The sequence below is a fragment of the Corvus moneduloides genome, chromosome 2 (genome assembly GCF_009650955.1).
Source record: "Corvus moneduloides isolate bCorMon1 chromosome 2, bCorMon1.pri, whole genome shotgun sequence".
Taxonomy (NCBI): domain Eukaryota; kingdom Metazoa; phylum Chordata; class Aves; order Passeriformes; family Corvidae; genus Corvus; species Corvus moneduloides.
In genome coordinates this window covers 68,058,829-68,086,226 of record NC_045477.1, presented here as the reverse complement: position 1 = coordinate 68,086,226, position 27,398 = coordinate 68,058,829, and the positions used below count along the sequence as shown (strand labels likewise).

Here is a 27,398-nt window from a genome sequence, read left to right as displayed (position 1 = left end):
AGGCAGTGGGATGTTCTGCTGCCCCAAGAAACCACTTTCCTGCTAGCTATGTTAGGGTTTTTATTCAGTGTGATGGGGTTTTTTCCTGTTGGGATTTTTTTTTCTTCTTACAAAGTTGATCTGAAGCATATAACCCTATCTAGTATGTAATTAGTGAGGGTGTAGGAAACCTTCCTTGCCATCAGAACTTTCCATACATGCTTCAGTCTTTCTTCGGAAAATCGGCCTGTTCACAGTCGGTAGACCTGTTGTTCTTCACTGGTGCAGCAGTTACTGCGAAATTTGTTGCCTGGGAAGCACACGGAAGATGAGCTTTTTGCCATGGCCAAAATATCTGTGAAGATGGGCAGTAGCTGCCAACCTTAACTGCTATGTAGTGGATCGCAAGTCATGGAGTAGACAAGCTGTTGGAACATCAAGGAGAGTACTGCAAAAGGGTATTACCTATACCATCAGAGCATGATTTTCATTTATTCGTATCACTGTGCCTCTAGAAAACCCATCTGGTGGGTGGGGGAGTGGTTGGCTCGGTATCACCTGTTCCTGTGTTGTGGATTGAGAACATTTAGACCTGGTCCAGAGGAGGGCTAAAAAACTGATCAGTGGACTGGACCAACTTACCTATGAAGAAAGGCTGAGGGAGGAGTTGCTTGCTCTGAAGAAGAGAAGTAGCAGGAGAAACTCCAGGGAGACCACATTGCAGCCTTTCAATATTTAAACAGGGCTTAAAAGAAAGATGAGTAAAGACTTTTTACCAAGGCCTGTGGCAACAGCACAAGGGACAATGATTTTAAGCTGAAAGTGCATAGATTTAGATTGGGCATAAGAAAGAGATGTAAGTTTTATGGTGAGGTTGGTGAGATCAAGAATTAGTTGTGCAGAAAAGCTGTATTCCCCATCCTTGGAAATGTTTAAGGCCAGGTTGGATGGGGCTTTGAACAACCTGGTGTAGTGAAAGATGTCCTTGCCCACAGCAGTGGGGTTGACTAGATGGTCTTTGAAGGTCTGTTTTTCAGCCCAAGCTTTCCTACAATTCCCTACATTTGTATGTGCATGTGCAGGGTAGTAGAGGTGAAATAAGAGCAGTGGTGAGTGTACAGGCATTCTGAAGGAGGTACCTGAGCTAATCAGCGCAGTTACACTGTGGCCGTGCCACAAGCAGCCCCACAGAGGAGCCATGGGCCTGTCTATGCAGGTGGTGTTCTTTGTCAGAATTTGTCTTCTGTGTTGCTTGAAAGCAGAAGTCTTGAATTACTGAAGTGAAGTTGTGGGATGGCAAGCCATTTATGAAACAGCTGCACTTTACAGCTTTTTGTTTTCTCTGGTTAGATTTTCGTGCCTGTAACATGCAATTACATATATATTGAAGCTACAGATACTCTTTTAAATTCAGTGGTAAAAGAGCCCTTAAACCAAAGTGTGAATTCCCCAATTTAATTTGTAATATATTAGGAGCTGTCAGTACTAATTAGTGCTGTAAAATAGCTTAAGCATAAGACCCACGTGTCAACAAGAGTAATACTTACTGAAGAAGCAGAAATTTGAGTATGGCTGTTCAGAGATGCATTTGGTCTGCTCATCTCTACTTGGCTGTGCATGGCAATTATGGTCAGTGGAAAAAGAGAGTGACTGAATTTATAAATTTCTTTAGATTACTTCATGCACCTCTCCCAAAGTAAATAAGCACGCTGGGTTTTCAAGTCTTCCTTCCAAATCGCAGCAGCGAGCCAGCGTACATGTAGGGATCAGCTCTTGCACTTTAAACAGTGGTGCTCCTCAAACAGGAGGAGTGTTTGGAAATGCTCAGTACCTTTGGATCCTTCGTGTAAGCTTTGACTGTTGAGAAGGGTGAATCCATGTGTCGGTGTATGCATCTGAAAATGCAGCAGTAGGTTCTTGGAGCCGATGGACACACACAGTTAAGCACCTTCCTTCTTTGACCATAACAATAATTTCTGCTCAAATATGGGTTGTGATTTCAGTGATGCGGCAAAACATCAGCTCCATAACCAGTACCAGGTGTCATGTCCTGTTCGGTCTAACGTGTGGAAGTGTGACAGCACTTACCCTGATGTCACTGTTGTGGTGTTACACAACATCACCTTGCAGGCAGTCCATTTATGTCTGTATTTAAAATGAAATTAAGAATTACAGAACCTTTTTTTTTTTACCAGTACAAAGCAGAATATGGGATTTTTTTCTTCTGTCCCTCGGCATGCTTGCAAGAGGTGCTTGTGTGCATCTTTTGCTGGGTCTGCATAGGTAGGTAATTGCACAACTGCCAGCATTATCAATTTGTACTCTCAGGGGTTCTCTGGTTTACCCCAGCCACTGCCAGTTCCTCCCCATGAGGGTGCCAGAGCCTGTCCCTGAGCTCAGTGCCATCTTCCACACTCCAGGAAGTCTCAGATGGCACCATGTGCCTATGCCTGGACATCTGAGTTAAGCCCAAATTGTTTTGCTTAGTGAAAGAGCCAAGAGTAAACTTTGTACAGAATGTTGTTTTGTTAACAAAGGAGAGGTGAGGAGGAGGGAGGGAAAGAGGATTTAGGTCAACCAAAAAAGTTTTGGGAATTGATTTCAAATGCACTAGCTTGTTATAATCAGTAAAGAAATAACAAAAAGATCAGAAAATACCTGATGTGTTCTTTGACTGCCTAAGGTTTAAATGGGTCAATGTGTATCATTAACAATGGTTCATTCTAATACTTACTTCTCCCTCTCCTCCTTTATTTTGAAATAGAAACTTCTACTTGGAAGTAAAACTACTTATTCTGTTGAAAAATAGTTCATGCACCAAAATAAAAGCTTCCTTTTTTCCTTCTACATTTCTTCCATGTTTTCTTTTCACAAGCAGGAGAAATAGCTTGTGTCTGGTTGCCCCTGTCTCCATGGGTAGCATATAAGGAGTTTCCTTTAAGTTACAATATATATCTCTGAGGGGTGCTCAAGAGCATTGTTTTGCCTACAGTTTAGTTTTAGGTGTCTAATATGGCATTTTATATGTATTACTTGTTGTCAAAACCCAACAGCACTGTCTCTTAACAGAATTTAATTTTAGGTGTAGTCATATATTCTGAAGTTGATCGAAGCTTAGGAAATGAAAAGTTATTAAGCAGCTGTTACAAACACCTTCTTCGAAAGTTGATGTTTCTTCTGTTTGAAGGCAATTCGTTCTTCACAACAAACTTGGAGTGATGTCATCCGTAACTAATAACATGGTGATCATAGTTTTGTATTAACTCTGTTCTGAGAAAAACAAGTAAATATCCAGTTTCTTCCAATGTGTAGTAATATCACTGTAATATTGTTAGCTATTAAAAAATAATCAGTTTGAGTTCATTTTAGTTCAGTTGCTAAGATGTTTATTTTTTAAGATTAAAAGTATAATGAAATATTGAGTGTGTACAGTCGTCTCAGTTTTCAGATGTGAGCCTTTCAAATAATGGAAATTGTTACAGATACATATTGCAGGCTTTACTTCAGAGCAGGACAAGTACTGTGAATAATGATACTTTGTTTTATGCTATTTATATTCAGCCCTTAAAAGTCAGAAAGAATAAAATAATATAAAGAGAGTTTCATAGTTAGAATGCATTTAATTTTTATATTGAGTATTACAATGTTTTAGCTCTACTGTTGTAACTCTAAATTTGATACTGTATGGGAAAAACTCTTGAGATTCTTCCCTACCTTTTCCCTTCTTTAAAGTGGAGGTAGTCTATGTTATCCTCATCTAAAGGAGATGTCTGAAGACTAACCATTTTGCAGAAATCAGTAAGTGATTATTATTGCCATAGGATAAGAACTGAAATAAGGAAATCTTCATGGTCAGCTCCAGAGCACTGCATTAAATGGTCTGTACTGGAGTGTTTGTCTGCTGGTCCATGTGTAGTGTCCGTGGGTTGTCCATCTCATAATGCATGTGCTGTTCTACTTAGTCTTTACCGTAAACTTTATATAATAAAGACTCAAAGAAGGTGCACAGAGAGGGTTTGATTTTTATTCTCTTTTTTTCTGTAACAATGTGTACTATGATGTACCAGGTCAGTGAATTGAGTCAAAATCCATTCCAGAGGCATTAGGAACTAATTTTCCAAATGTACATATTCATAGTTTGTATGAACATTTACTTTATGGGTAAAAAGTCAGGAATAACTGTCCCAATTCTACCTTTCCAAGAGCCACGCTAAAAGAACGCTGGTGAGCCTGAACGATGAAGCAATCTGCCTTTGGGGAGCGTTAGGAGGAGGGCTGGCGGTGCTCGCTTTGCTCAGACCCTTAGTGGGCCATTACTGCAATATGCACTTCTTGTCTTCATTTTTTGTGGACGAGTGTCACAGAGGGACAGGATGTTTCACCAGTGGGTTTCTGGGATATCTGCTGACAGCAGAGGAATGGTGAACCTCAGCAGTTTCAGGTCCCAGGCACTGCTGGGGCATTTTGCTTTACTTGGCACAAGCCCTTTTGTGTGGTCACTCCAAGCTTCACCCATCTCCTCTTCTCCAGGCTGGAACGCTCTCCTTGACATCTAGCCAAGCCCTGCAGCCTTTCCGGCCAAGCCCACACCCAGAGGGATGAGCACCATTTCCCTCCCACCCTCATCTTCATCTCGTAGGCCTCCCTTTTGTATCCTAGGTAACATTAGGTGACTTAATGCCTTGTTTAGGATTTAAGTGCCTAATTTCCTTAACTTGCAGACTCACTTCACATGACCCCTTGGAGCCCGGGTCCCTTTGCTGGTAGTATCCCAGCCTTCCCAGGCAGGACTTACTATCAAAGTTTCCCCTTTCAGACAGTGCCAGACCCAATCTCTGCGTTTTGTCTGACTCTGTAGGTCTTTTTTTTCAGCCAGTGTTATTCTTCTCATAAATTTGGCTCTTTTTCCTTCCTTGAGGTCAGCTCATGTCCTCCTCAGTGCTGCCTGGTCCCAGAGGAAGGGCGGCAGTGGGAAGCGGGAGAAGTAGTTCAAGGGGTTAAAGAGGCAAACTGCTTGCACCCAGGTTAACGAACTTGGAGTAGAGCTACCCACACATGGAGGTTGAGTAGTTTTGGATATACAAACTCAGGCCATGGTCCCTCAGTACCAGTGAATAGGAGTACCAGGCATGTTTGTTTTACTAGGGCCAACAACAAGTTTGAGGAACAGACAGCAGAAAGTGCTAGTTTTAGTAAAACTTGATTTAAATGTTTTCTCTCTGAAATGAACTCTTTTTTTTAAGCCAGTGAAAGGGTTAATTTCAGTCAGACCTAACTGTACCTATCTCTACGCCATCTATTTATTTTACTGAAGAAATGTTGACACTGAGTTCAGCCTCAGCTGGGAGGTCAGAAGAACAAAATGAATATAAAGCTTGAAGGATAGTAAACAGAAAGAGGTTCATTTGGGAAAATGAATTCATCTGGTGGAAATTAGGATGAACAAAGACAAGCGAGGAAAGGCATGGAGAAGCTCAGTTGCAGCATATGGATAACACGCCAGATGTGAGTTTCAGTCATGGCACCTCCATCACCACCACGTATGTGTGCGATAGGAGGTGTACAGGTGTCAGAGCAAGACTGAGCAATGAGGAATGATTGAAAAGAAGTACTGCCCAGTCTTTTATGCCTTTTCCTCATCAGCTGTATTTAGCAGGTGCAGAGTCCTCTTGCAGTATCTGGCACTGCTTGCCCAAGGAGGAATGACTTGGAAGTGTAAGACCAATTTGTGAGTGCTGAGCTCAAAGGCTGGTTTGGTCATGGCTGAGTTTGCCTGGAACTGGGTGACAGCTTGCAGGTGGTTAAAGGGTATAAATAATAGTTTCCTGCATCATTTGTCACAGTCCTTTTTGCTAATATATTTATGAATATTTCAGACTAACATGCAGAGTAAGAAAAAGTATATCAAAGCTTTGCATTAACAAATTGTTGGCTGCAAATTTTTCTTCAGGCTTTCATTGTTTTTCAGTGTAAGTTGGCTTATGTGGACACATTGAATGCTTTTATGTTAGTTTCAAAAAACCCGACAATATAATTTGAATATTTTTACCTAGAAATGTAAATGCTGCCCAGTGAGTACTTTCTACAAAAATTATTTTTACTAAGTCTTGATAATTTGATGGACCTCTCTATCAACAATCCTGCTTGGTAGGTACTTGTGGAAACTTCTGATGTGTGTTCCATGTCAGGCAAAATAGCTAGTCTAGACTGACAAAAGAAAATTCACTTTAAAAATACCAATGTATGTCTATTAGAATTTTTCTTACTATTTTTTAATGTAAACATCAAGGATTCAAATTTATTAACTCAAGTTTTTGGACAAACAGAATTGTAAGATTCTGATTTAAGGCTGTAATAGAGAAAATAAAGAACCAAGTGAAATCAAAATGAGAAAATCATCCCAAAAACATGGGGGGAGGGATTAGAAGGAGAGCTGGTAGGTGATTGTATGAATTCTTGTTGTCTAGAGTTTTATAAACTTTTTTTTTAAATCCCCAAAATTAAATTGGGGCAATACAATATTTTTTCCTGGTATTTTATCTTTTATTTAACAATTATTTATGGATCTGCCATTTGTTTAGAAATTATTTTCACATATAAAATGAATTAGTACCAGAAATACAAATATGTTATCAATATTCTGTTCATGCTTAAGTAAGTAGTAATCCAAGCACTGCACCTTTGTTAGACTTGTTTCTCTTCAAGAGTTGTGTCATAGCAATGGGCATAAATTTGTTTCTTTCAATAGATTCTTCCTTTGACAGAGCATTCTAGTAACACTGCTCAAACATAAATAAAGCACCTGAGCTGAACATCTAGTGTTCTGAATGTGTTTATGATTTAGGGAACAAGGGGGTAGGTTTTGTTGCTTATCAAAAATATCACAGCAGGCCCGTGTAGGATTTGAGGTACTGAGAATTTGTCCACATTTTCAAGATATGTATCTTTTTTATGTTTAATGTACTAGATAGTACAGGGGCTGATTAGTTTGTTTGGTATAGAAATCTGTAATCACTGGTTTTTCCTTCTGTGCTGTTTTAGAAATCCTTTGATAAACCTGTCAGTTTTGGGACGGGCGAGTGGGATACCAAGTAACGTTAATGCTTACTCTGTTTTTGCAAATGTATTATTTAAAAATGGGTCATTTCATATGAGTTGTATTTGCGCTTACTGTTAAACGTTTAAAAATTAATGCTGTTTGCATAGGGATCTCCTTTCATTTTGAAGCATGGTTTCCCAGTCCTAATTTGAACTGTTACTAAAGGTTGCAGCACGTGGTACTTTTTTAATGTTGAAGTAGTTGTGGAATAGTATCATAGTGTGACTGATCAGGAAAAGTTAGAAGATAGCGTTGACAACCTTGGAGCTTGAATTCTGCTTCTGTATTTATGGGTGGTTGATTTGCATTTAGTCTCCATTTCTTACTTAATTCTGTTCCTAGTTTGGGGCATCTTCTGTAGGTTCTACACATTTAGCAATACTCCGCTAACAAAGGCCACCTGTGCCTCATAGCATGTGCCATGGGAGTTTCTTTTGCCTCTTCAGACTCACAAAGAGAATAGAAATACTATTTTTAGGCTTTGAGGGTTGGAAACATCCACTTTGAAATCAAACTTCCAAGTGTTATGCAGAGATAATGATACATTAAGTGAACAATGAGTATTTTAAAGTGGGTATCTCTCAGTCTCTCCTGTTGAATCAATTCCAGTTCGGTTAAATGTGTTTTCATTGAGCCTTCTTTTTATTTTAATAATTCCTGGACTCTACCCTCTGTCTTTCTCAGCACCAATTGCTGCTTTTTATAAAAGCTTCAATGGGAGTCATTGTGACAGAGTCTGACTCAAGCTTACATGGGAGTGCCATCTCATAGGGATCTCTTTTCTTCCCTGGAACACAAATTTAACCTTGACCCTGAGCAACTGTTTGTTGGAAACTGACAGTAAGACACATTTTAATTCCTGCTTCCAGAAAGGAGGCAGAAAGATCCAGCTGTCTTGCATTTTGCCCTCTTCTTCAGCATGACCCCCTGTGTTTCTCCAGTGCATCCAAGCTGAGGAGTTCTGCCAGCCTGGGAAAGCCTACAGCAGCAGCCTTGAGCAAAAAGGCAGAAATGCCTGTTCACTTGGTGCTTTAGCACATGGAAACAAAATTTGAAGTATTTTGCTCAGTTTTGGTTTTCGGCTGTGAACATGTTTGTCATTCTGCCTCTATACAGCTGTCTGTCACCACTGTACTGGTGCACCCTTCATGCACAGATTAATAATAATAACTGCATCTCAAATTGAGCTGTATTATCTTTTCTGAGGGATAGCAGAGTGTTTCAAGTAGAGGTTGTTTAGTTCTTTTATTTCTGCATGTTGTATTACTTATTTTTCTGAGACTTTTTTGTTGCTTTGGTTAAAGTGGGGATTTTCAGGCAGAAGCGAGTATTGTCAATGTAATTTCTCATGCTGGGAAGGGGTTTTGAGAAACATCTCTTCCTGTAATTTTAAAGAAGAGTTCACTTCTAGATTAGTAAAATAAGCCCCAAAAAGAGTCTGAGTAAAGCACTGGGTACTTGAGCCATAACCTACAGGGCTTTTTGAAGTGCCCAGGCTGCTACTTACCCAAGCTAGCTGCTGCCTTTTGTGCTCGGCAAGTGCCCACTTGGGGTGGGACAGGGCAAAACCTGACACAGGCAGATAGGTTTCATGGCCAGCACCTACAGAACTTCAGTTTCAGGGGCATGAACCTTCTACCCTATTTACAAGAAAGATCAGGAAAATATTCCATTTCAATTTTAAAAGCAAACTGTGTGCAGAAGTTGAGCACACCACGTTCTAAACCCAATTCACCTGCTCATCTCATGGCATTAGAGTTGTAAGCACATCTGTGTGCTATGCAAAAGCAAAATGACTCCTTCTAGAGCCAAGTGGGTTTTGTCTTTTAAAATGTATTGGTTTTCATTGACAGTGAAGTGTTAGAAAATCTGTAACGTGCACAGTATTTCCGGTTATGAAGGTTTCACCCTCCAAGCACGATGACCAGAGCTGAAAGCTGCTCTGGCCGGGCACAAGTTCTGCACTGCCTGCCCAGGAGAGACTGCATGCCTGCACTGCCGAGCCTTGGCATTTTGGTGCTGCAGTGGCACCTATGTGGTTAAAGTTGTGGGTAGCTTTTCAGACAGAGTATGATTTTTCTCATCTCAGTCTTCTTTAACACTGACAAAACAAAATCATCTTGTCTAAAATTGCTCCTGCCAGAGCAGAATGAGGTGGGACAGCATGATGAAAGCCAGCAAGGGGTTTTGTGTGATTTGACTGAAGAGTTAAACGTTTAGCAATTTATTTTTTAACTTCCTGTCCTCAAAGCTAGCTTATTTTATAAACGCTAAATTTAGTCTGTTCTGTTTCCGTCATCAAGGACAGCTTTTTTGGTATGCTTTCTTACAAAATGTTTGACCTTGGGAGATTGCTGCCAGAAAGGAAGACACTTCAAAAGCTGACAGCTGATTGTTGGAGGTTTGTAAACTCTGTTGTGTGGGATCTGTAGAAGTCCACAAAGGCATAAAGACTCACTGTGGCTTAGTACCTTGTGAAGCTGATGAACTGCAAGGTGTCAGGATGAGTGGCTGACAACAAAAATTATCTTTACTTTTTCTCTGGTTTTAACCTCAGCTGTGTGGAAACTGTGAAAACTTCATGTGTTCTTTAGGATGGGAGACAGTGCTGGTACACAGAGGAGTTGCCATTAGTAGAATAAGAGTAGAGTCAAAAGGGGCCATTGCAAAATTTCCTCACAAGTTAAGAGGAGGTGGAATTCAGGGGGCTGGAAAGAAGATGAAGAACTGTGTAGGAAAGGATGGCTGCCCAGCAGATAGGATGCTATCAGCCACAGTCACCATGTTTTGCTCAGGGTAGTGTGGCTGGTTGCGAGGTAGACTGGTTGTTTTTCTATAATGGCCTGGGAATAAGGAGTAAGGAATGCTTTTTTATTCTGCCAAAAAAAGCTTTGTGAATAGGGAAATCACATGTTATGTTCCTGGTGGTATTTATTAATGACAAGCTAGTGAAACAGAGGACTGCAAAGAATACTGGTATACAGCTTTAAAAGGGCAGGCACAAAAAGCATGAGCCAAGAGCATTGATTAATAGAGGCTGCACCTTTATTAAAAAGCCTTTTCTAGGAGGGTGCCATCCTAACCTGCCTTCCAGTTCTGGCTCAGCCAGATTTGAGTGGATGGTGAACAGCATAAGGATGCAACAGCAGCATTGTGGAGACATGCGTTGCTGAGATTTGCTTCTGAGACCCAGCTGGTGGCAGGGCTGAAGCTGTCCCTCTCCACTGTACCAGTGGGCTGAGCAGTGAGATGAGGGAAGCCATGTGGAGATGTACCCCTTCATGTTGTATTTCCATGGTCTGGGCTGGCATCCAAGGCGGCCCACTGAATTACAGGGACCTTAGGATGAACCCTTCCTAAGCCACCAAATGTTCTGGAAGCTGCCAAACTCTCAGCAACAGAGTTTAGACTCCTAAAACCAAACTGAAGTTTGCAAAACCAACACAGACACTTTTGGGAGCCAGACAGGAAAAGCCTGCTTCAGATGCCCAAACTAGCAATCTTCTGAGCCCACACCACCACAAGAAGCCCAGTTCACTAGATGAGATGGAAAGACAAAACTAGAGAGACAGAAGAAATGAACACACAACTATTTGTTTCTCTTCGAGTTGAGCTGACATAATGGCTGAAGGTATACTGAACATCCCAGCCACAGCTTTATTGTCTTCTCAGTTAGAAAAGATGTAGTTCCATTAAATAAAACCAACAACAAACACTCATTGTCTAGGGAAACAAACAGTTATTTCTCAGTTAATAACATTAGTAGAAGATGCTAAGAAATAGTGTTCTGAGAATTCAGCCATTCCTTTTGGCTTCCGTGCTGCTTTTCTTCCCACAGTTCCTTATTCTGGAATAACTGTCATCATTGGGAAAGGTTTACTTATACCATCCATTTTCAGAAAATAATGATAAATTTAATGTTCAAAGTTTTGATTCATCTACTGATTAAATAGAGTTTTGGCAGCTTAGATAAAATCTGAGATCATGGTGAAACATCTGTACCACATGTAGCTTGTTGGCGATTGAATCTCGGACCCAGACCGGCAGGGAATCTGAACCGTTTATTCAAAGGAGTGAGTTGGTTTTATACGCTTTTCTAAGGCACAGCATTTCCTTATATAAGTGACCTGTCCCGTGTTGCCACATCAGCAACACACTTCGTAGGGGTCTGCCCTGTGACGCCTCCTCCCCCAGGGCCCGGTGGAGACAAGCCTCTGTGTGCTGCCATGTGCTCCTTTGTTCTGCCATGTGCCTTTGCAGGCAGGTTTTACAGCTCACAACCTAATTCTCTCTTATAATTCCTCATAGTAGCTCACTGTAAGGGAGCGTGAGTTGTTGGGGTAGATCTCTGTTTACCACCAGCAGAAGAAAATATAGCACTTGTTTACAATTTTTACCTTAAATATGAAACATACAAACCTGTTTTGATAAGGATCCTGCTGTCTCTTGTAATGTCAGCTGACATAAGTCACATCCTGAATTTACCGAAGGGCATCCTTAGTCTTAGAGTTTTGTCAGGGAAAGGCAGCTATGGAAGGGCATACCAGTTGTCATCCTGTTTGGAGAAATTCATAAAGGTTTTGAGCTTAGTTTCACTACTGAAGACTGAAATAATAATATTAACTGCATTACCATAGTACACAGAGACTGCTTGGCCCCTCCAGCAGATAAGAAGAGAGTACCTAGGGAAGGGTAGATGCAATATAAGGAATGTACAAACAAAAGTAAATGTAGAAGAGCTGTTAAAGTGATTTGTGTGATAGTCTGAAGTTATATGTTACTTTTTTTTTAATTCCCAAAGGAGTAGGTGTAATTACTGTAGTGAAACAAAGGCCTGTTCTTAGCGCAACCTAGAAAAATCTGTAAGTCGTGACCTGTGCTTTGTCTCAAAGACCATTAACTCTATCGGCAGAACAAAAACTTTGTGTGGTATCAGCTACAGGAGGGTTTGGGTTTCTTCTTCACTCTTCTTGTGAGGGACCTAGTGCTTCTTGCTGCAAAGGTAGGTGGGACTTCGGGGCGGAAGCACTCAGTTTGGTGATAGACTGCTCTTGAGGTCTATGTGGATCCCTTGTGTCCAGTCTCAAAAGTATCTTGGAAGTCACAAGACTACTACCAGCAGTCTGACACGTATGCACTGGATAAATCAAGTGCCTGGTGCACTTTACGGTGCTCCGAAGTGCGACAAAAGACAGCAACAGCAGGTAATCCATCCTTCAGCTCACAGAATAACACATTGTGTTGCCAAGGCAGGTGGCAGTGGGTCAACCTGAAATCTGCCTCTGGTACCCAGGGAAAACCTGGAAGTAAGGCAACATGTAGGATTTCTTGCATGGTGGATTTATCTGCCCTGTGGATAGAGCTGTTGATTCATGCTGCTTCTAGATGACCCATGTCATGTGCATGAGGGCATCCCTCATCTCTCTTGCACATGAGTTGATGCCATTTATCCCTCTTCTCTCAAACATTTAAGGTAGGAGATGCTGCATTTGGCCTTATGAAGGTTCAGGTGTAGCCTGTGCAGGGTGTCCCTCTCCACTTTGCTCTGCTACCTGTCTGTTCAGTTTAGCAGAACCAGTCTGTCTGCCCAAGTGCATATAGATGAGACTTGTCAAGATTTGACAAATTAACTTTTTGTGCCATGTATGTTTATGGTTTTGTCTTTATGATGGCACAGTAGGGGATCTCATTATGAACAGTAGCCAGGATAAGGTGTTTCAGAGGAAGTTACCAGGAATCATTGTAACCTGGCAATTGCAGGCAGGTTTGCCTTCTTGAGGAAGAGCTTTACATAGCCTTGTCACTCATAGCTGGTTCTGTGCTTTGAAAAGTAACCTGTTCTTCACTTTGTGTTCTTTTTTAGCAGAATTTCCCATTGTCTTAATAAAAAGGGATTTTTTTCTTTTGTTATTTGTATTGCAACAGGACAGCAGGATCCAGGGTCCAGGTGAATCCTTTATTTGGATGGTGGTCCCTTTATTTTAAATTGAAGGGACCACCTTTAGTCCACCTTCTAATCTAAATCAAAACCAGGATTGGTGCGTTTTTAGCAAGTTACTATTTTAAATTAAATTAAATTTGTGTATGAATAGAGGAAGATACTTACTGTTCCAGAGATGTTTTTGCTTTCAAATGGGGGAAAATGTCAGATCCAAGAACCAGTCTAAATCAGCTGAATACATGCGATCTACGAGAACATCTCATTTTCAGCGTGCCAAGGATAATATCCAGTTAGGCCCTTACTACTGCAGTTTTCAGTATTAGTGTTTGTATTTTCCTTTTTCAGTAGAGTTCCATTCTCTGTTGAAGCTTGACTCTGACTCAAAAGAAGGAGAGATTTCCTTGGAAATATTTAATGTAGCTGATTATAAAAATCCCGAAGGGAATTAATAGCTTGATTGATTGTTAGTTTATTGACAGTAGACGTATTAAAATATTTCTAGCTTAAATATTTCTGACTTTATATTTTTATATACTTAGTAAATACCATAATCTAGAGATCAAAATAATGCATTTAGAGCTGCTTAGGTACTGTAAAAAGATTGCTTGTTAGAGCTGCATAGGGAGTAATCATTTTGGATCAAGTGAGGTTTGAAGGAGCAATGTTTTGTATTGAGGTTGGTTTTGGTACTACAGCTGTAACTGTGTGAATGCCTGTCTCTAGAGAAGCTCTGCTGCAGTGCAGTGCCATGGAGGTCCTTCTCTGAGGAGCTGAGAGCTGTGCTTTGCCTTACAACCAGGTTATAGATGGGCATTTCCACCCTTGCTCTGCCTGGTGAAAATTACTTGAAAAAACATTGTTAAAGACTGGTTATTAATGATGTACTGTCAAAATGGAAAGATATATCAAGTGAACTTCTCTAGGGATCTGTCTTTGGTCTAGCATTATTCAAAAATTCTATTAACCTCTTTGATGACAGAAATAAGGGAAAAACTATAAAAATAGCAGATGGCACCACTCTAGAATAAATTTAGTCCAACCAGCTTTGAAAGAATTAGTCCAAAGCATAAAATTATTTCATGAAGTCAGGAAAATAGTTCTTAATTAGTATGGGAAAAAAATAATAACAATGGGGAAGGCTATGTAATGGGCTATTTCAGAATGATGAATTGCTGTAACCGTCGCTCCCTCTAGCAGGGCAATCATACAAATGTGTGGCCCTGTACTGACATGTTAGTTCATTATCAATGACCGTTCAGAGTGCAGAAGTCAAACATAGAACTGAAGGGCTGAGGGTAGCATAAGGGACCACCTCCTGAAAAGTGTTGTGGACAAAACTGCAAAGATCACTGTAAAGAGCAAATGAGTACTAAGGTATGTCCTTTTAAAGAGGACATATGACAGAAAGAACAGGCCAGGTCTGCCTAGTCTAGAAGAAGGTAGACAAGTGGGGGGAAATAACGGTCTTCGAGCATGAGGAATGGTAGTAACCATTTTTTCTTCATGTCTGAGTGATGATGACACAAGAGAGTAAGGCTGTGGTTTAAAATTAAATGTTGGAAAAAAGATGTTCTGTCAATATGAATAGTTGTTACTGCTGAAGATACTAAAATTTTTGTCACTGGTGACTTTGCATAGTGCAAAGAAACAGGATGATTTTGTACCATTAATCCCGACAGTTTCTAAGAAATGGGAGTAGAACTTTCTTTTCTTTTCAATATTCTGTTCAAACAGAACATGTCTCTGCTTCCTAACATGATCTGTACTTTAAAATTTTGGGCGGACCCAAGAAAAGGATACAAGTCCTATGGCTTTCACGACCAAGGTGTGTGATGTGCATTAGCAGCTGGGTGTGCAAGTCATCTTTAGCCACATGTGTAACTATGTCCCTTTGTTCTTCCTCAACAGTCTCCAAACGTCCACAACTACCCAGATATGGATGCTGTACCCTTGTTACTAAACAACATGAAGGCAGACCCCACGGAGGATTCATTATCTACAGACCATTTCCAAACACAGACTGAACCAGTGGACTTGTCAATAAACAAAGCCAGGTCATCCCCTACAGCAGCTTCATCTTCACCAGTTTCCATGACAGCATCAGCCTCCTCCCCTTCTTCTACTTCTTCTAGTCGGCCAGCTTCATCCCCCACAGTAATAACATCAGTCTCCTCAGCAGCATCTGTACCGTCAGTATTAACTCCAGGTCCTCTTGTGGCCTCTGCCTCTGGTGTTGGAGGTCAGCAGTTTTTGCACATTATCCATCCAGTACCACCTTCAAGTCCCATGAACTTGCAGTCCAACAAAATGAGTCACGTGCACCGTATCCCCGTGGTGGTACAGTCGGTACCTGTTGTCTATACAGCTGTGAGATCACCTGGGAATATGAACAACACTATAGTAGTACCACTGTTGGAGGATGGGAGAAGCCATGTCAAAGGTAAGGTGGAGCCACTTCTGTGCGTCTGTGGCATCTCTGAAACTGGTCTTACATGAGAAAACATAAAAGCGATTATAAAGCTGTTACTTTCCATGCTTACTGTGTTGTTGCTGAAAAGGCATACAACTTACATGATAGGGAGGAACCTTTAAAAGTCTTATCCCAGATGATCTTTAAAGTAAATAAGTATTTAAATGTAGACTGAGTTCAGCAGTGGTGTTAGATACTTGGACAACTTGTGGTAGGTTTTGTCCTGAGCGAAATAAATCTCCCCAGAAGCTGAAGAAGTAGGAGAATGGAAAAAATGTCAGTGTATGACATTTATGACAATATAGAAAAGAGCACAGATGGACATGGAAAACTCACCAGCTGTTTCAGATTTAGCAAGGGGAGGAATGGCAGAGAGATTGTTCCCCAGCAAGGAGAAAGCAATCATTGGGCTCTAGGAATGTATGAAGGAAAGGCTTGTGGACCAAAGAGCATTAGCAGATGCAGAGAAGTAGGTTTTATTAAGCTCAAGGAGTGGCAGTGCAATACTTTGAATTAGGTTTCTTCTTCCAGATTAAACAGCAGAAGGGAAGGAAGCCACACAGAGTGTTTATGTTGGGAATGAGTTTTGCAGACACAGGACCCCAGAGGCACATGGAGGTGTGAAGGGAGGAAGAGGCACATGTCAGAAGGACGGATACACTCTTGAGGTGTCCAAAGAACACAGAAAGTGGAGCTGGAAAGCAAGAAAAAGTGAAAACTCAACAGTTACTAAGGGAGCAAAAACTTGTTAGAGATAGTGAGATGATGGGTGGAGGAAGAAAAGAAAAACCAGATGTGCCTAGAAACTTCAAAAGCACAGCTTTATAAAGGTGGCATTAGTGACAGAGATGGGAATATGCAGAAAGGAATGAGATACTCATTTCAAGGCTCATTGCATGTGAGTGAATAAAATACGGTAGTTTTCCCCTGAAATGAGGTATTGAGGCAGAAAGGGAGGGTATTGACAGATAACCTTACTTTGGGGCTTATGAGACTGCAGGACATCTCTTGTGTTCCTAATTGCATAGTGAACAGGTCCCAACAACTTGTATCTCACCTCTCATGTCTGTTTTGGATAAACTGGCAACCGTGTGCTACTGTACAGGACTACAGTGATGGGTCATTCTGATGTTCAGGGGCATCCTGTTGTCTATTGGTCTGTGATTCTCCTACTGTTCCCTCAGTACCCAAAGGGGGACTGTGCCCTCTCAATAGGCTTGGACACAGGAAATGAACTGAGTTGATGTGAGTTAAGTTTTAAGCCTCAAAATGATGGTTTAAGTTTTATTACACTTAATACAGTGATGTAATTTTAGCTCTTTGTGCCTTTCTGTCAAGAAATTATGAATAAAACCAGAACTTTGCACCATGTAGTCTAGAAAGAAAAAAAAACAAAACAAAGCAAAAACCAAACAAACAGGAAAAGGAAAGTTTTAGTCTGTATTTTGATTTTGGAGCTTCGAGGTGCACCTGACCTTGAGCTCATCAAGAAATTTTCCCATTTGTTTTCTTTTCAAAGACTCTAGCTGGCTCTGGTAGTAGTCTCCTCTATAGGAAGTACCTCCTGATCTTGTAAAACTGGAACTTTGGTACCCCAGTTTCATCAGCAAAATTCCAGAATTTAATGTGCTGTAGGGATTTCAGCCCATGAACTCCATGCCTTTTGACCTGCCCTGACAGTGTGGCCTTTGTGCTCTAATTGGCAGAGATCATTAGCCATTAGCCCCTGCATCATCTATTAATGCACAGTTAAAGGAAAAGAAGGCATTAACAATTCTTCAATTTATTAATTTTTTTCTCATGAGTTGTATTCATTTTGTTGTCCCTAATTATTTTGATTAAAAAGTTATGGTTAATTTGAATAAATACAATAAAAGAATAATGGGCAGCAATCCAGTCTAGGTAGTCATCTTTTATCAGCTTTTGCTGGAGTGTTTCTCATTCTTTAATGCAAAACAGTATAAATAATTAAATGCAGTGATATCACACAAATTAACTAATTAAATGAATTTCATATGTGTGCAGACTAAATTCCCTTCTGTGATCAGCTATTGCGCTGATAACAAAAAATAAATGTACACAGATCCTAACAGGACATCGTTGTCAAATTGAATTAGTTCTTAATCCTCTACCAGCTGATGGACAAATGCAGGTTTGGAGTCATCTAGAGTCACAGCTTTCAACTTTTACATGAACACTGATAATTTTCAGCAACAGGAAAATATGCTCTCTGAAACAGTCGATCCACAGAGAGCATTGGCAGCATAATCCCTGGGTTATTCCTGCTTTGGTGCTAGTTCAGAGACAGGAGTGCCAGTTGGGAAGCACTTAAAGTTATGTTTTGCATTAATCTTTATCTAAGCCCTTTTCACACAATTGAGACTTAGGCATTTGCCTGAACACAGATATTTTTAAATGCTAAAATTAATGAAAATAACATCAGACTTGAGTTCAGATCTCTCCTGTTTTTCTAGGTGTTGGGTGCTGAAGGGAAAAAACACAAGAAACAGGGCATACAGAAAAGCTTTTTCTTTGTTATTCCCAATTTTATTTTTCTTGTGCTGAATTTTCCTCTTCCTTCCAGGTTTGACTAGAACCGTTTAATCTTTAGTTTTTTGCAAGAACCTTCTCAAGTTGTCACCATCCCTCTAATACTGCCTCCAGGTGTTTTGCTCAGGTGGCTTTCTGCTTCCCTTGATGCTTCCCACTCCTCCTTTCTCTCTCACTCTCTCTCTTCAGACAAAACTGTCCTGGTGGCTGCTTTTTTAGGCAGTTCAAGCAAATAGTTCTTTCTTCGTGTTCTGTTTGAATTCTTTCTTCCCCCTGGCACAAGAAATGGCTATCTTGTCTTCTGTTTCCTCTTCTTTTTCTATTTTTCTGTTTTTTCTAGTCCTTCCTATCTTGCTGTCTGCTCTTTGAGTGCCACATTCAGCAGCTCTGCTTCTTCTTCCCCTCCTTTTCTGTTAATATTTTTAATCTATACTGTCATCTCCTCCTCCGCCTCTGTGCATCCTTCTCCATGGTGTCATTCATCATGGCATTCTTAGTATTACCGTCCTTCAGAAGAGTTTCAGATCTCCTTTTGTGCCTCCTAGTTTGCTGTTTATTTCTGCTGTCTATCCTGCCTCCTCTCTCCCATTTTTTATTTTGCTTGCAAGATTTTTTTTGTTTTGAAGACACGTATATACAAGGTGCCAGCAGCATCCCATCAGGTCCTGTGGCATGTGCTACACCCCAAGGTGGGCAATGGGAGACAGGGCTATCCACGCTGCAAAAACACCCTTATGTCAGAGTGATGTGCTTTTGCAGGATAAAAACCTAGTCTAAATCAAAACCAGGATTGGTGCATTTTTAGCAAGTTACTAACAGTGCTTAATTAGAAGGTAATTAGTGAACACTGTGTGCAGTATAGGTAATACAGCACTTACCATTTACAAATCTTACTAATTTCCTACAAGTTCCTGACACCATTCTCTAACCCCACAACACTCCCCTATGAACACACACACAGTTACATGCAGACTCCCCTGCTGACCACGCACCTTCCTCCCCTGATTCACCCACTGGGGGGACGCACTCAAGGGAGATCCCCAGAGCAGCAGGGTCTCTGTGCAGCCCCCACAGCACCAGCCCAGATGTGCAAGTTGCCCCCTACAAGTTTCTCCTCTCATTATTTTGTACACACAAAGCACAGTAGTGTGTTAGGGCTGTTAGGCACAGAGGGGAAGGGAGCCAGGCACAAGTCCTTGTGGACACTGTGAGGCCAGGCTGTGCCCTCTGCCTCCCCTACAACATAGCAGAGTCAAAGTTCCCTTCCTTCAGTGGTCACTGCTCTTGTCACAGCCTTAAGAAGTGCTTGGAGGTTTTTTTTCTGTGTGGATTAGGTGGTGGCGACTAGACATTATTGTACATTAAAATATTCCATGAAAGACCATTATAGTCCCATGAAAATCTCTTTCCTTGCCTTTTTTTCCTCCCTGTTTAGCAATGGTGAGGATTGCTAAAAGTTTAATTAGAGGCACAGCGGGTAGCAGCACCTGTAGATAAGACTGCCTGTTGATTTCCCTTAAACCCCTATCTTCAGTTGTTCCAAGTCTGTCTATATGTTAACCATTTAGACTAACATTTTCCATACTGCATGTCTGCCTCAAGCTACTTCTGTTTTTTTCTCTTTTTCTTCCTTTAAGAGGAAATTTTCAAGAAAAAAAACTATTCCCCTCTTCCTGAGACTGAGCATAGAGAAAAAAAATGTAGCATTTTATATGTTGAAAAATTGATTCCAGCTCTTTTTTTTTTGGTGAAAAACTAGAACCTCAGCGGTTTATGACATGAACCTCAAGCTTGGTTTGGACCATTGTTCTTTGCTTTCAGAATATATCCATGAATACTCCTGGCAAATCATGTCCCTCTAGCAGCAGGTTTTGCCAAATACAATATCCTTAAAAATTGTTTTCTGTAATTCAGAGGAGTATTCATTGAAGAGCCTTTCAGAAGCTCCTTCCTGATAATGGTGCACTAAGGGCTGGTGCAACTTTGATATTTCTGGGGTTTTGGAATTAAATTTATGGATTCTCGTTTTTACGGGTTTTTAAGTTTTCGTAAGACGCATTCACTTGCAAAATTCAGCAGTCAGAACATAATAAATTTAAATTTGCCACCTGAACTTTGTCTGCTTTCCTAGTACATAAACAGCTGTAATGACATGGGCTTGGACTATTTTTATGTTACATCTTATGTAGACCTGGCAAAAAATACACAGGTTTTGTCTTCACAGTTTGCACGTGCCATATTCCTCACTGTGAATATATTAATATGTAATAAATGCAGTATCTATTGCTGCAGATTTTTTGTGACTTAAAACAGGTAGTACCATTAGATTAAGGTATCCACTGCCCTTGTTTTTTTGAAGTACAGCCTGTTACTTCTGCCTACTGTAAAGTTTATTCCACAAAAGTAAATGCAATTTGTTGTATGATAGAAATTAAGAGAACTGCTCCATATGTTAAAAGGTCAGATTATACGGTCTGTTTGTATAAATTATGCTATGGAAGAGACTTTTAATTAAAACCAGTAGTGTTGCCTTTTTTGTTTCATGTGAAGTGATTTCTACATTTTCGTAGATGGCTATTTTGGATTTGAGTTGCGTCGAGGCTGAGAGTTTTTACTTTAGCTACAATTATTTTGTTGCTATGCACAAAAATCTTTTGTGGCTGTACATATTCCAGCCTGTCTGCCTCCACCCTACTGCCCCCCGAATGTTGACGCTCTCTCCTCATGTTGGTTGGTTCAGCTGGAAGAAATGCTAGTGGTCCTGGGAAAGCGGGAACAGGTTGGCAATGGCTGGCCAGGAAGAGAAGCAGGCGGAGGAGAGGCTTTTGTTCAGGGATGTGTGTGCTCCTGGAGATGGTGCACCTTATTTAAGAACTGGAGGAAACAGTAATTCTTGCCGGAATGGAGAGTTAAAACAGAGGCTGTAAGATATGCTGTGGTATTTGAAACCGAGGAGGCTGATTTAAGACAAAATGGATTAGGTTAACTATGGGGACTTCCCTAAACAGACTTCTACTTAAATTTCCAGAAAAGTACTTTCTAGGGATTTACTAGTGACATGCTTAGATTTTTTCACTGTAGAAGCAAATGCTCTTTTAAGATTCATCAACATGATTTGAGATCATGTACATTTTCAACTAGGAGGAATTTGAGGAAGGGAATGAGGTAGATGCATATTGCAACTTGATTTGTGAAGCCCAGCATAAGCGGGATGAGTAAATCTATTTTGACATATCCTGAGCCCCCCCTGCACCTTTTGGAGGCTGTTGGTTCCTTGTCTTCCACGCCAAGAATGCCTCTGGCCCTTCAGTTCTGTATTCTCACCAGGGCTGAGCTTTGATCTGGTTGCTTTTATCCCACAAATTTGGATCCAGCAGAAACACATGCCTAAAACTTCTCATTTATTTTATCTCTGCCTTGGGTTTTATTGTGCCTTGGGCCAACCTGCTGGAAACTTGATGTCTAAAATATTTCTGGATTGTTCCAGTGTGTAAGTTGCAGTCTGCTACCATCGTGTAGTAGTTTTGCAGTATTTTATTTAATATTAAATATATTCTGTCCTTATTGTTTTCCTTGTTTACTTTTGGTGATAGAGTATTTGTATACTGGATGTTCAGCGAGATATAAATCTCAGTAGTCTTAGTAGTTTCTTTTTTTCATTGATGAGGTCTCCTGGCATTGAAATAGCTTAGAAAGAGAAAAGTCCTTTGTTTAAAAAATGGGTTTGTATGTTTATGTATACAACCCAATGACAGAGATGCTTAAATATGTGCATATATTACATCCATGCAATCCCTCTCTCTTCTGTATTTCTCCATACAGCTATTCTTTTAAGAGGTTTATGGCAAAGTATTTGACTGTTGAAATGATTTTAAATATTGCCTTTGATTGGATCATAGCAATTAATATTCTCTGGTAGATTAGTTACACTGTGCATTCAGTGCCAGTTCCCATTCTCTGTGAACCATAACCACGCTAGGTGCAGTTAACTGCTCAAGCCATATAGTCCCATAAAATCTCAATAAAATCTGAAAACTGTGGAGTATGGGTAATCTTGCTATAAATTGTAATAAAAATTACCCCTGTAGACTCTATATTCTGACCATTATGTTCATGGATACTGCTGCTTTGTACATAAAGTTTTATGAAATAAATCGACCAACTCTGCTGCCCCTACCAGGCACCAAGCTGTTTTGATCAAAAATCTGATAGGTGCACTCAGAGCATTTCTCCGATGCATAAAGCATTTGTAATGAACTTTAAATAGGAAGAAAAATGCAGTATATGTGCTTCATATAGTATGAACCAGCTTAGGAGAAGGAAATTGTGAATACCATCATTCACATGCATTTGGTAGGTCTGTAAAGACAGGATTTTGTTTCCTAGAACACATTAAATAAACCTGAGTACAACACAGTCTCTGAGGTCATAATTTTAAGTAGCTCCTGTACATCTGCATCTGGAAGTGTTGCTTCCACCATTAAAAATGCATAGTGATGTCTGTTGCAATCTTTTTTGATGCTTTCCTGCTGAGCAGGTCTGCACTGGTGTCCTGCTCTCTAAAAAAAATTCCAAGAAGAGGGATGTTAATTTGTTTCAGACATCAAACTATGGTGTGAGGCTGCACCTCTGCAGTTTTAAAGGCTATTTTCCATGAGTAAGCGAGAAGGATGGGGATGAATTTTTCCCTCTGCTTGGTGTTCGATCTGCCCAGATGCATTTATTATCAGAGACATTTGAGACAGTTTCAGTTTAAGAAAGAGTGGAAGACTTGCTCTTGGCCTGCAGCTTTCTTCTTGCAATATTTTAGGTACTGAGCTATGCTGCATGCTAAAATTAAGAGTCCAGAGTTGTGCTTTAGACACTGCAGTATTCATAACTCCAGTGTTTCTGATGCTGGCAGATTAATAGCGTATTGTGCTAAAACATGAGTGCCATGCAGTTTTCTTAGCCATATTTTCTGTTTCCATCCTTCTGGGAGTTTGGCAGCAAATGTTCGTTTTTTACTTCAGTCCTTCATGCTCTGCAGATGCAGGGACACATGTAACAGCAGTACTAACGAGATTCTTGTAAATATTAATTTTGGCATGTGGGGTAGTAGTTGGTTTTCCATCCCTAATGGAAGTAAGTGGAAAGCAGCATTGCTTACAGCTGGAGATAATCTATAACCTGTTGTATGCCAGCGTGGACTGAAAGCAACTGGAGAGGAGTTTATTGGAAACAGCAAACGTGACCCTTTCTGGCTTATTTGAGGCACCTCATGTTTCTGCTTCATTTAAACTTCATCACAATAAAAATCTGCGGCTGTGTTTCCAAGACCAAACCCATCACCCAGGCATGGATCAGAACTGGCAAGGCCAGAGGGACCTCCCCACCATCCAGGTTGATGTCTCAGCTAGCACAGGTCTTGATGCCACTGCCCACTGCAGAGCCTTGTAACCCTGCTTCTGACAGACAGGTTCTAGTGGGTAAATGGCCGGACCACTTGCAAATCCCATAGTGAACGATCATTTTGATTAGCAGGTTGATAAAGGATCCTTCAGAGAAAGCAGGGTTGGGAGTTTAAAACGTGGAACAAAAGCAAGCAAACTCTGAATTTGTAAATACTTTCAAAAAGCAGGAGCAGATTTTTAATTATTTTAAGAGAGTAACTAACGGTGATTCAGTTTTTATTGTGGTGTGGTGTATCGGCAGACCTACATGTGTGTAAGTTTACAAAGTTATTAGATGAGAAGTTAAGTTAATGCAGAAAACTGAGGTTTTAAGCTGAAGTGAGACAGAGGCTTCAGTATTTCAGGATGCTGAAATTTTCTCTCTTCTTTCACACCAGCAAGCATCATCTCATAAAGAGTCATTCTGACATCAGTTAATTACTATGTGGCTTAGCTATAAAAGAGAGGCAAAACTCCTAATGGTTACTTAGTTTTCTCCTGCTCTTAAATATTTCATTCATCTTTAGCCCAAGGGGCTCATATTTGCCTTTAAATCAAAGATAGGATGCAGACATAAAATTACTTCTAGTGGGTCTTCATGAGCCTACTGATGGGATGAGTTTTCATCCCTTTCACTCACAGGAAATTTGACTAGGGAAAGTAAATCAGGTTGCAGTAACTGAGAACTGCCAGTGGTGACAGCAGTGTGGTGGTGTATGGCCCTTTTCATGGCGCCTGCAGGCATCCAGATGCAGGATTTCTGACAGCGCTTGGCTTTGTCTAACCAGATCAGAGCACTTGAGATGTGTATCCCTGATTAATCACTGAAAAGAAGCAAAGGTATTAGGACATACCTGGCCAAAGCCCAAATATGACAGACAGGGGGAGGAAATTTACCTACCATCTTAGTATCAGCAGCACGTGTGAGAAGTGGGAGGAAGTGTGCTGGGCTCTTGTTAGCCTGGAGTGATTTAAATCCACAGTCCCTTCCTTCCCGAGAGTTTCCAGAATGTGGGCAGGAGCACGAATTTAGAGAGTGAAGAAAAAAAGGTACCTTAATGGTGTGGCTGTGTGCTCAGGTTATTCCCCTGGGGAGGTGGAGACTTGATCCCGTTCCTAGGGGTTCATGTGCCCTTAGCAACCAACAGGCTGGATTCTTCCCAGAGAATGTGCTTCTCTGACATGGCTAATCCTGTACCATGTCATAACCAAGGCAGCTGTGTGCCAGAAAGCACAAATTCATGCAGTGCTCATTAGAAAGCTCCTATGCAAGTTTAAATCTCTTCCAGCATTGTAGAACAGGCAGTTTTGTGCTCAGAAGCAGGATCAGGTATAGTCTGACCCCACAGCCAGAATAAATTTTAAAGCCCCAAACTGTTCAGTTTGACAGAAATAGAAGCAAGCTTATATCTGATCCAGATCAGGCTTTTTCCTACTGGCAACTGGCAGCTGGCAGATACAATATTAATGATGATAGACTTAAGTTGTGTAGTATTTACTGGCTGGTACATGCCTTATGTGAGACCCATTTGCACATCTTCCCTTAAAACAAGTGCAGGAAGTGAATTCACTTGTAGTGCCCAGAGGGAAACTCCTTTTTGGTACAGTTTGGCAAAGGGGTATTGAGAAGTGATTGCATGTATTTGTGTACATCATGAGCAATTTTCTCTACTTTCTGTAGCAAAAAAGGATCATTGTTTCTTGAGGCTAACACGGATGGGAAGCAATGTGGCTGCTTACAGGCTTCAGCACTTGCAGACGTTCTTAAATAACTCCCCTGGCTCACCAGTCTATTCAGCATGGAGAGCTAACAGCTTGCTTCTGTAGCTCCTGTGCGCTCATTCAATGGCACCTTTATCCCATGAAAGCAGCAGTCTCTGACTGGTTTCTTTTTTCTTGCCTCACCTTAACCTTATTCACACTTCACAAAACCACCAGGTAGCTCTGTTGGACAAATTTTGCCTTTCAAGAGGCATAGCAAGGGCAAGAAAACCAGTTCAGGCTTAGGGCTTGAGCTTTATTAATTAATATGTCTGCCTGTGTTTGTGAGGACTCAATTCAGTGACCAAGACAAGTGCCTTCTGGACCCATGGTCCTAAGTTCAAGGAAAAGCTTGGTTGTTAGAGCAAGGTACAGCATGAAGGGAGGTTAAAATGCATGTTTAATGGGTTTTCTTCCACCTTGCTTGCCAATTGCATACTGTTATTCCCTTGTCCTCCACCTTTTTTATCTCATTTGCTAAACTATCTCTTGCCTGCATCTCTTCATCCTCTCCTGTTTGATGTTCATTAGGCCAGTAATTACCTCTAATTCAGTGCTTATGAACTGAGGCTGGTATTTATAAACCTTGGTGCCAGAAATTCAACAGTTGTTCTTAGATGTCCAAGAGAAAGTCAAAGCTGTTGACATAAGTAGGAGTCATGAACTCCTAATGTATAACAGTCCTGTGCTACAGTTTGCACACTGCAGAGCGGTGAGAAGGAGATATCTGTTAGGCTTTCGGCCAGTTCGTTATTCACATGGATCATTTCAGGGAGGAGAATAGCTTTAAAGGCTGTTTTCCCCTAGCAGCTGCAGCTATGCTGATGAGAAAACAGGGCAGTTTACACCAGCTGGCAGCAGCAAAGCTCAGCCTCCTGGTCAGTCACCTCAGGTCCCCAGCACCTTGGCCACCCAAGTCTTCAGGCTGGAAGGAAGTGACAAATGAAAAGAGAGACAAAAAAGGGTGTATATGTAGGCTGACATAAAAAGCAAGGGATTAATCTCTAGAACATTGTTTTAGTCAGTTACAGTCTTCAGTTCCGTTTACTGCAAATACATAATAGCGCATGAACTACCTGCCTTTGAATTTACCCACTGATAGATTTCCATTCCTCACCTTTTTGTCCTCTCTGTGCTCATGTGTGGCAGCACCTCATGATGTGGTCAAACATTGGTGTCTTATGGGGCAGACTGTACCCAGTGGGCTAAATTGTCCCTGGGTGCAGAAGTACAGCCCTATTAGCGACTTCGTGTCTGTGCTAGAAGTGTACAGAGTAGGACTTACCAAGCGGAAACAAGGAGAAGGTAGTTAAGAGCTTTCATCCTAGCACATTCCTGCAGTAATCTAAAATCAATACCAAATGTCATAGGAGAGTCAGTAATACCTTAAGAGCCAGCAATCTGCAATAATAATGAAACATGTCATATAAAGAACAAAGGTACATAAGATTCGTCATATACATTTATACCATCTTTTTTTTGTAGGTGTATTCACACTTAAGTGATCAGAATTCACATATAAGAACTGTATTACAGACTAAGTTATGTAGCAACTTTTCATCATTTCAAGTTAGGTTTAGTTTCTGAGGCAGCTACTTAAAACCTCTGCCGTGGTGCAAGTCAGATTAAACCTCAGTTAAGATACACAGTTTTTTGTTACAATTTTTAATTTTGTGGACGGATAATTAATTAGCTTTCACAAATGCATCACCTATAGCACATTTAAATATTGCACTGAGACAAGCATAACTTTTTGTAATGAGATTCACTTTAAGGCAAAAAAAAAGCTTTTCTCAGAGGGTAGTAAGGCACTGGAACAGGTTGCCCAGAGAAGTTGTGGATATCCCATCCCTCAAAGTGTTCAAGGTCCGGTTTGATGGGGCTCTGAGCAACCAGGCCTAGTGGCTGGCATCTCTGCTCATGGCAGGGGGGCTGGAACCAGATGATCTTTAAGGTCCCTACAAACCTAAGCCTTTCCATGATTCCATGAAAAAACTCAAGAATTACTGAAATACATCGTAATAACGTCATTCTTTTAAGAAGGAACATTAGGCAACAAAGCAGAAGTAGTGCTTCTTTCCAGATAGTTTTCTGTGCCTGACTAGATGAGCTGACTAGATGGTTCAGTTGCTTTTAAGTAAGATACTAGATTATCCCTAGTTCTCA

At 40.7% G+C, this 27,398-nt stretch overlaps 1 protein-coding gene and 1 long non-coding RNA gene across 8 annotated transcripts in view; both read left to right on the top strand.

Moving 5' to 3' along the window:
- The window catches only part of KLF12 (Kruppel like factor 12), a 236,053-nt gene that overhangs the window by 130,625 nt on the left and 78,030 nt on the right, over positions 1-27,398 (top strand). For 6 of the 7 annotated variants that reach the window (XM_032099956.1, XM_032099955.1, XM_032099950.1 and 3 more), the window contains one exon: positions 14,928-15,459. In XM_032099956.1, the coding sequence (XP_031955847.1) occupies positions 14,928-15,459 (532 nt within the window). Of the gene's footprint in view, positions 1-5,403; positions 5,485-14,927; positions 15,460-27,398 lie in introns of those variants that run through there. The other variant, XM_032099957.1, reaches the window with a different exon arrangement.
- On the top strand, positions 15,754-27,131 carry LOC116439896. The gene is made up of 3 exons (XR_004238329.1): positions 15,754-15,765; positions 26,264-26,269; positions 27,020-27,131. It is a non-coding gene; the product is annotated as an uncharacterized LOC116439896 (long non-coding RNA).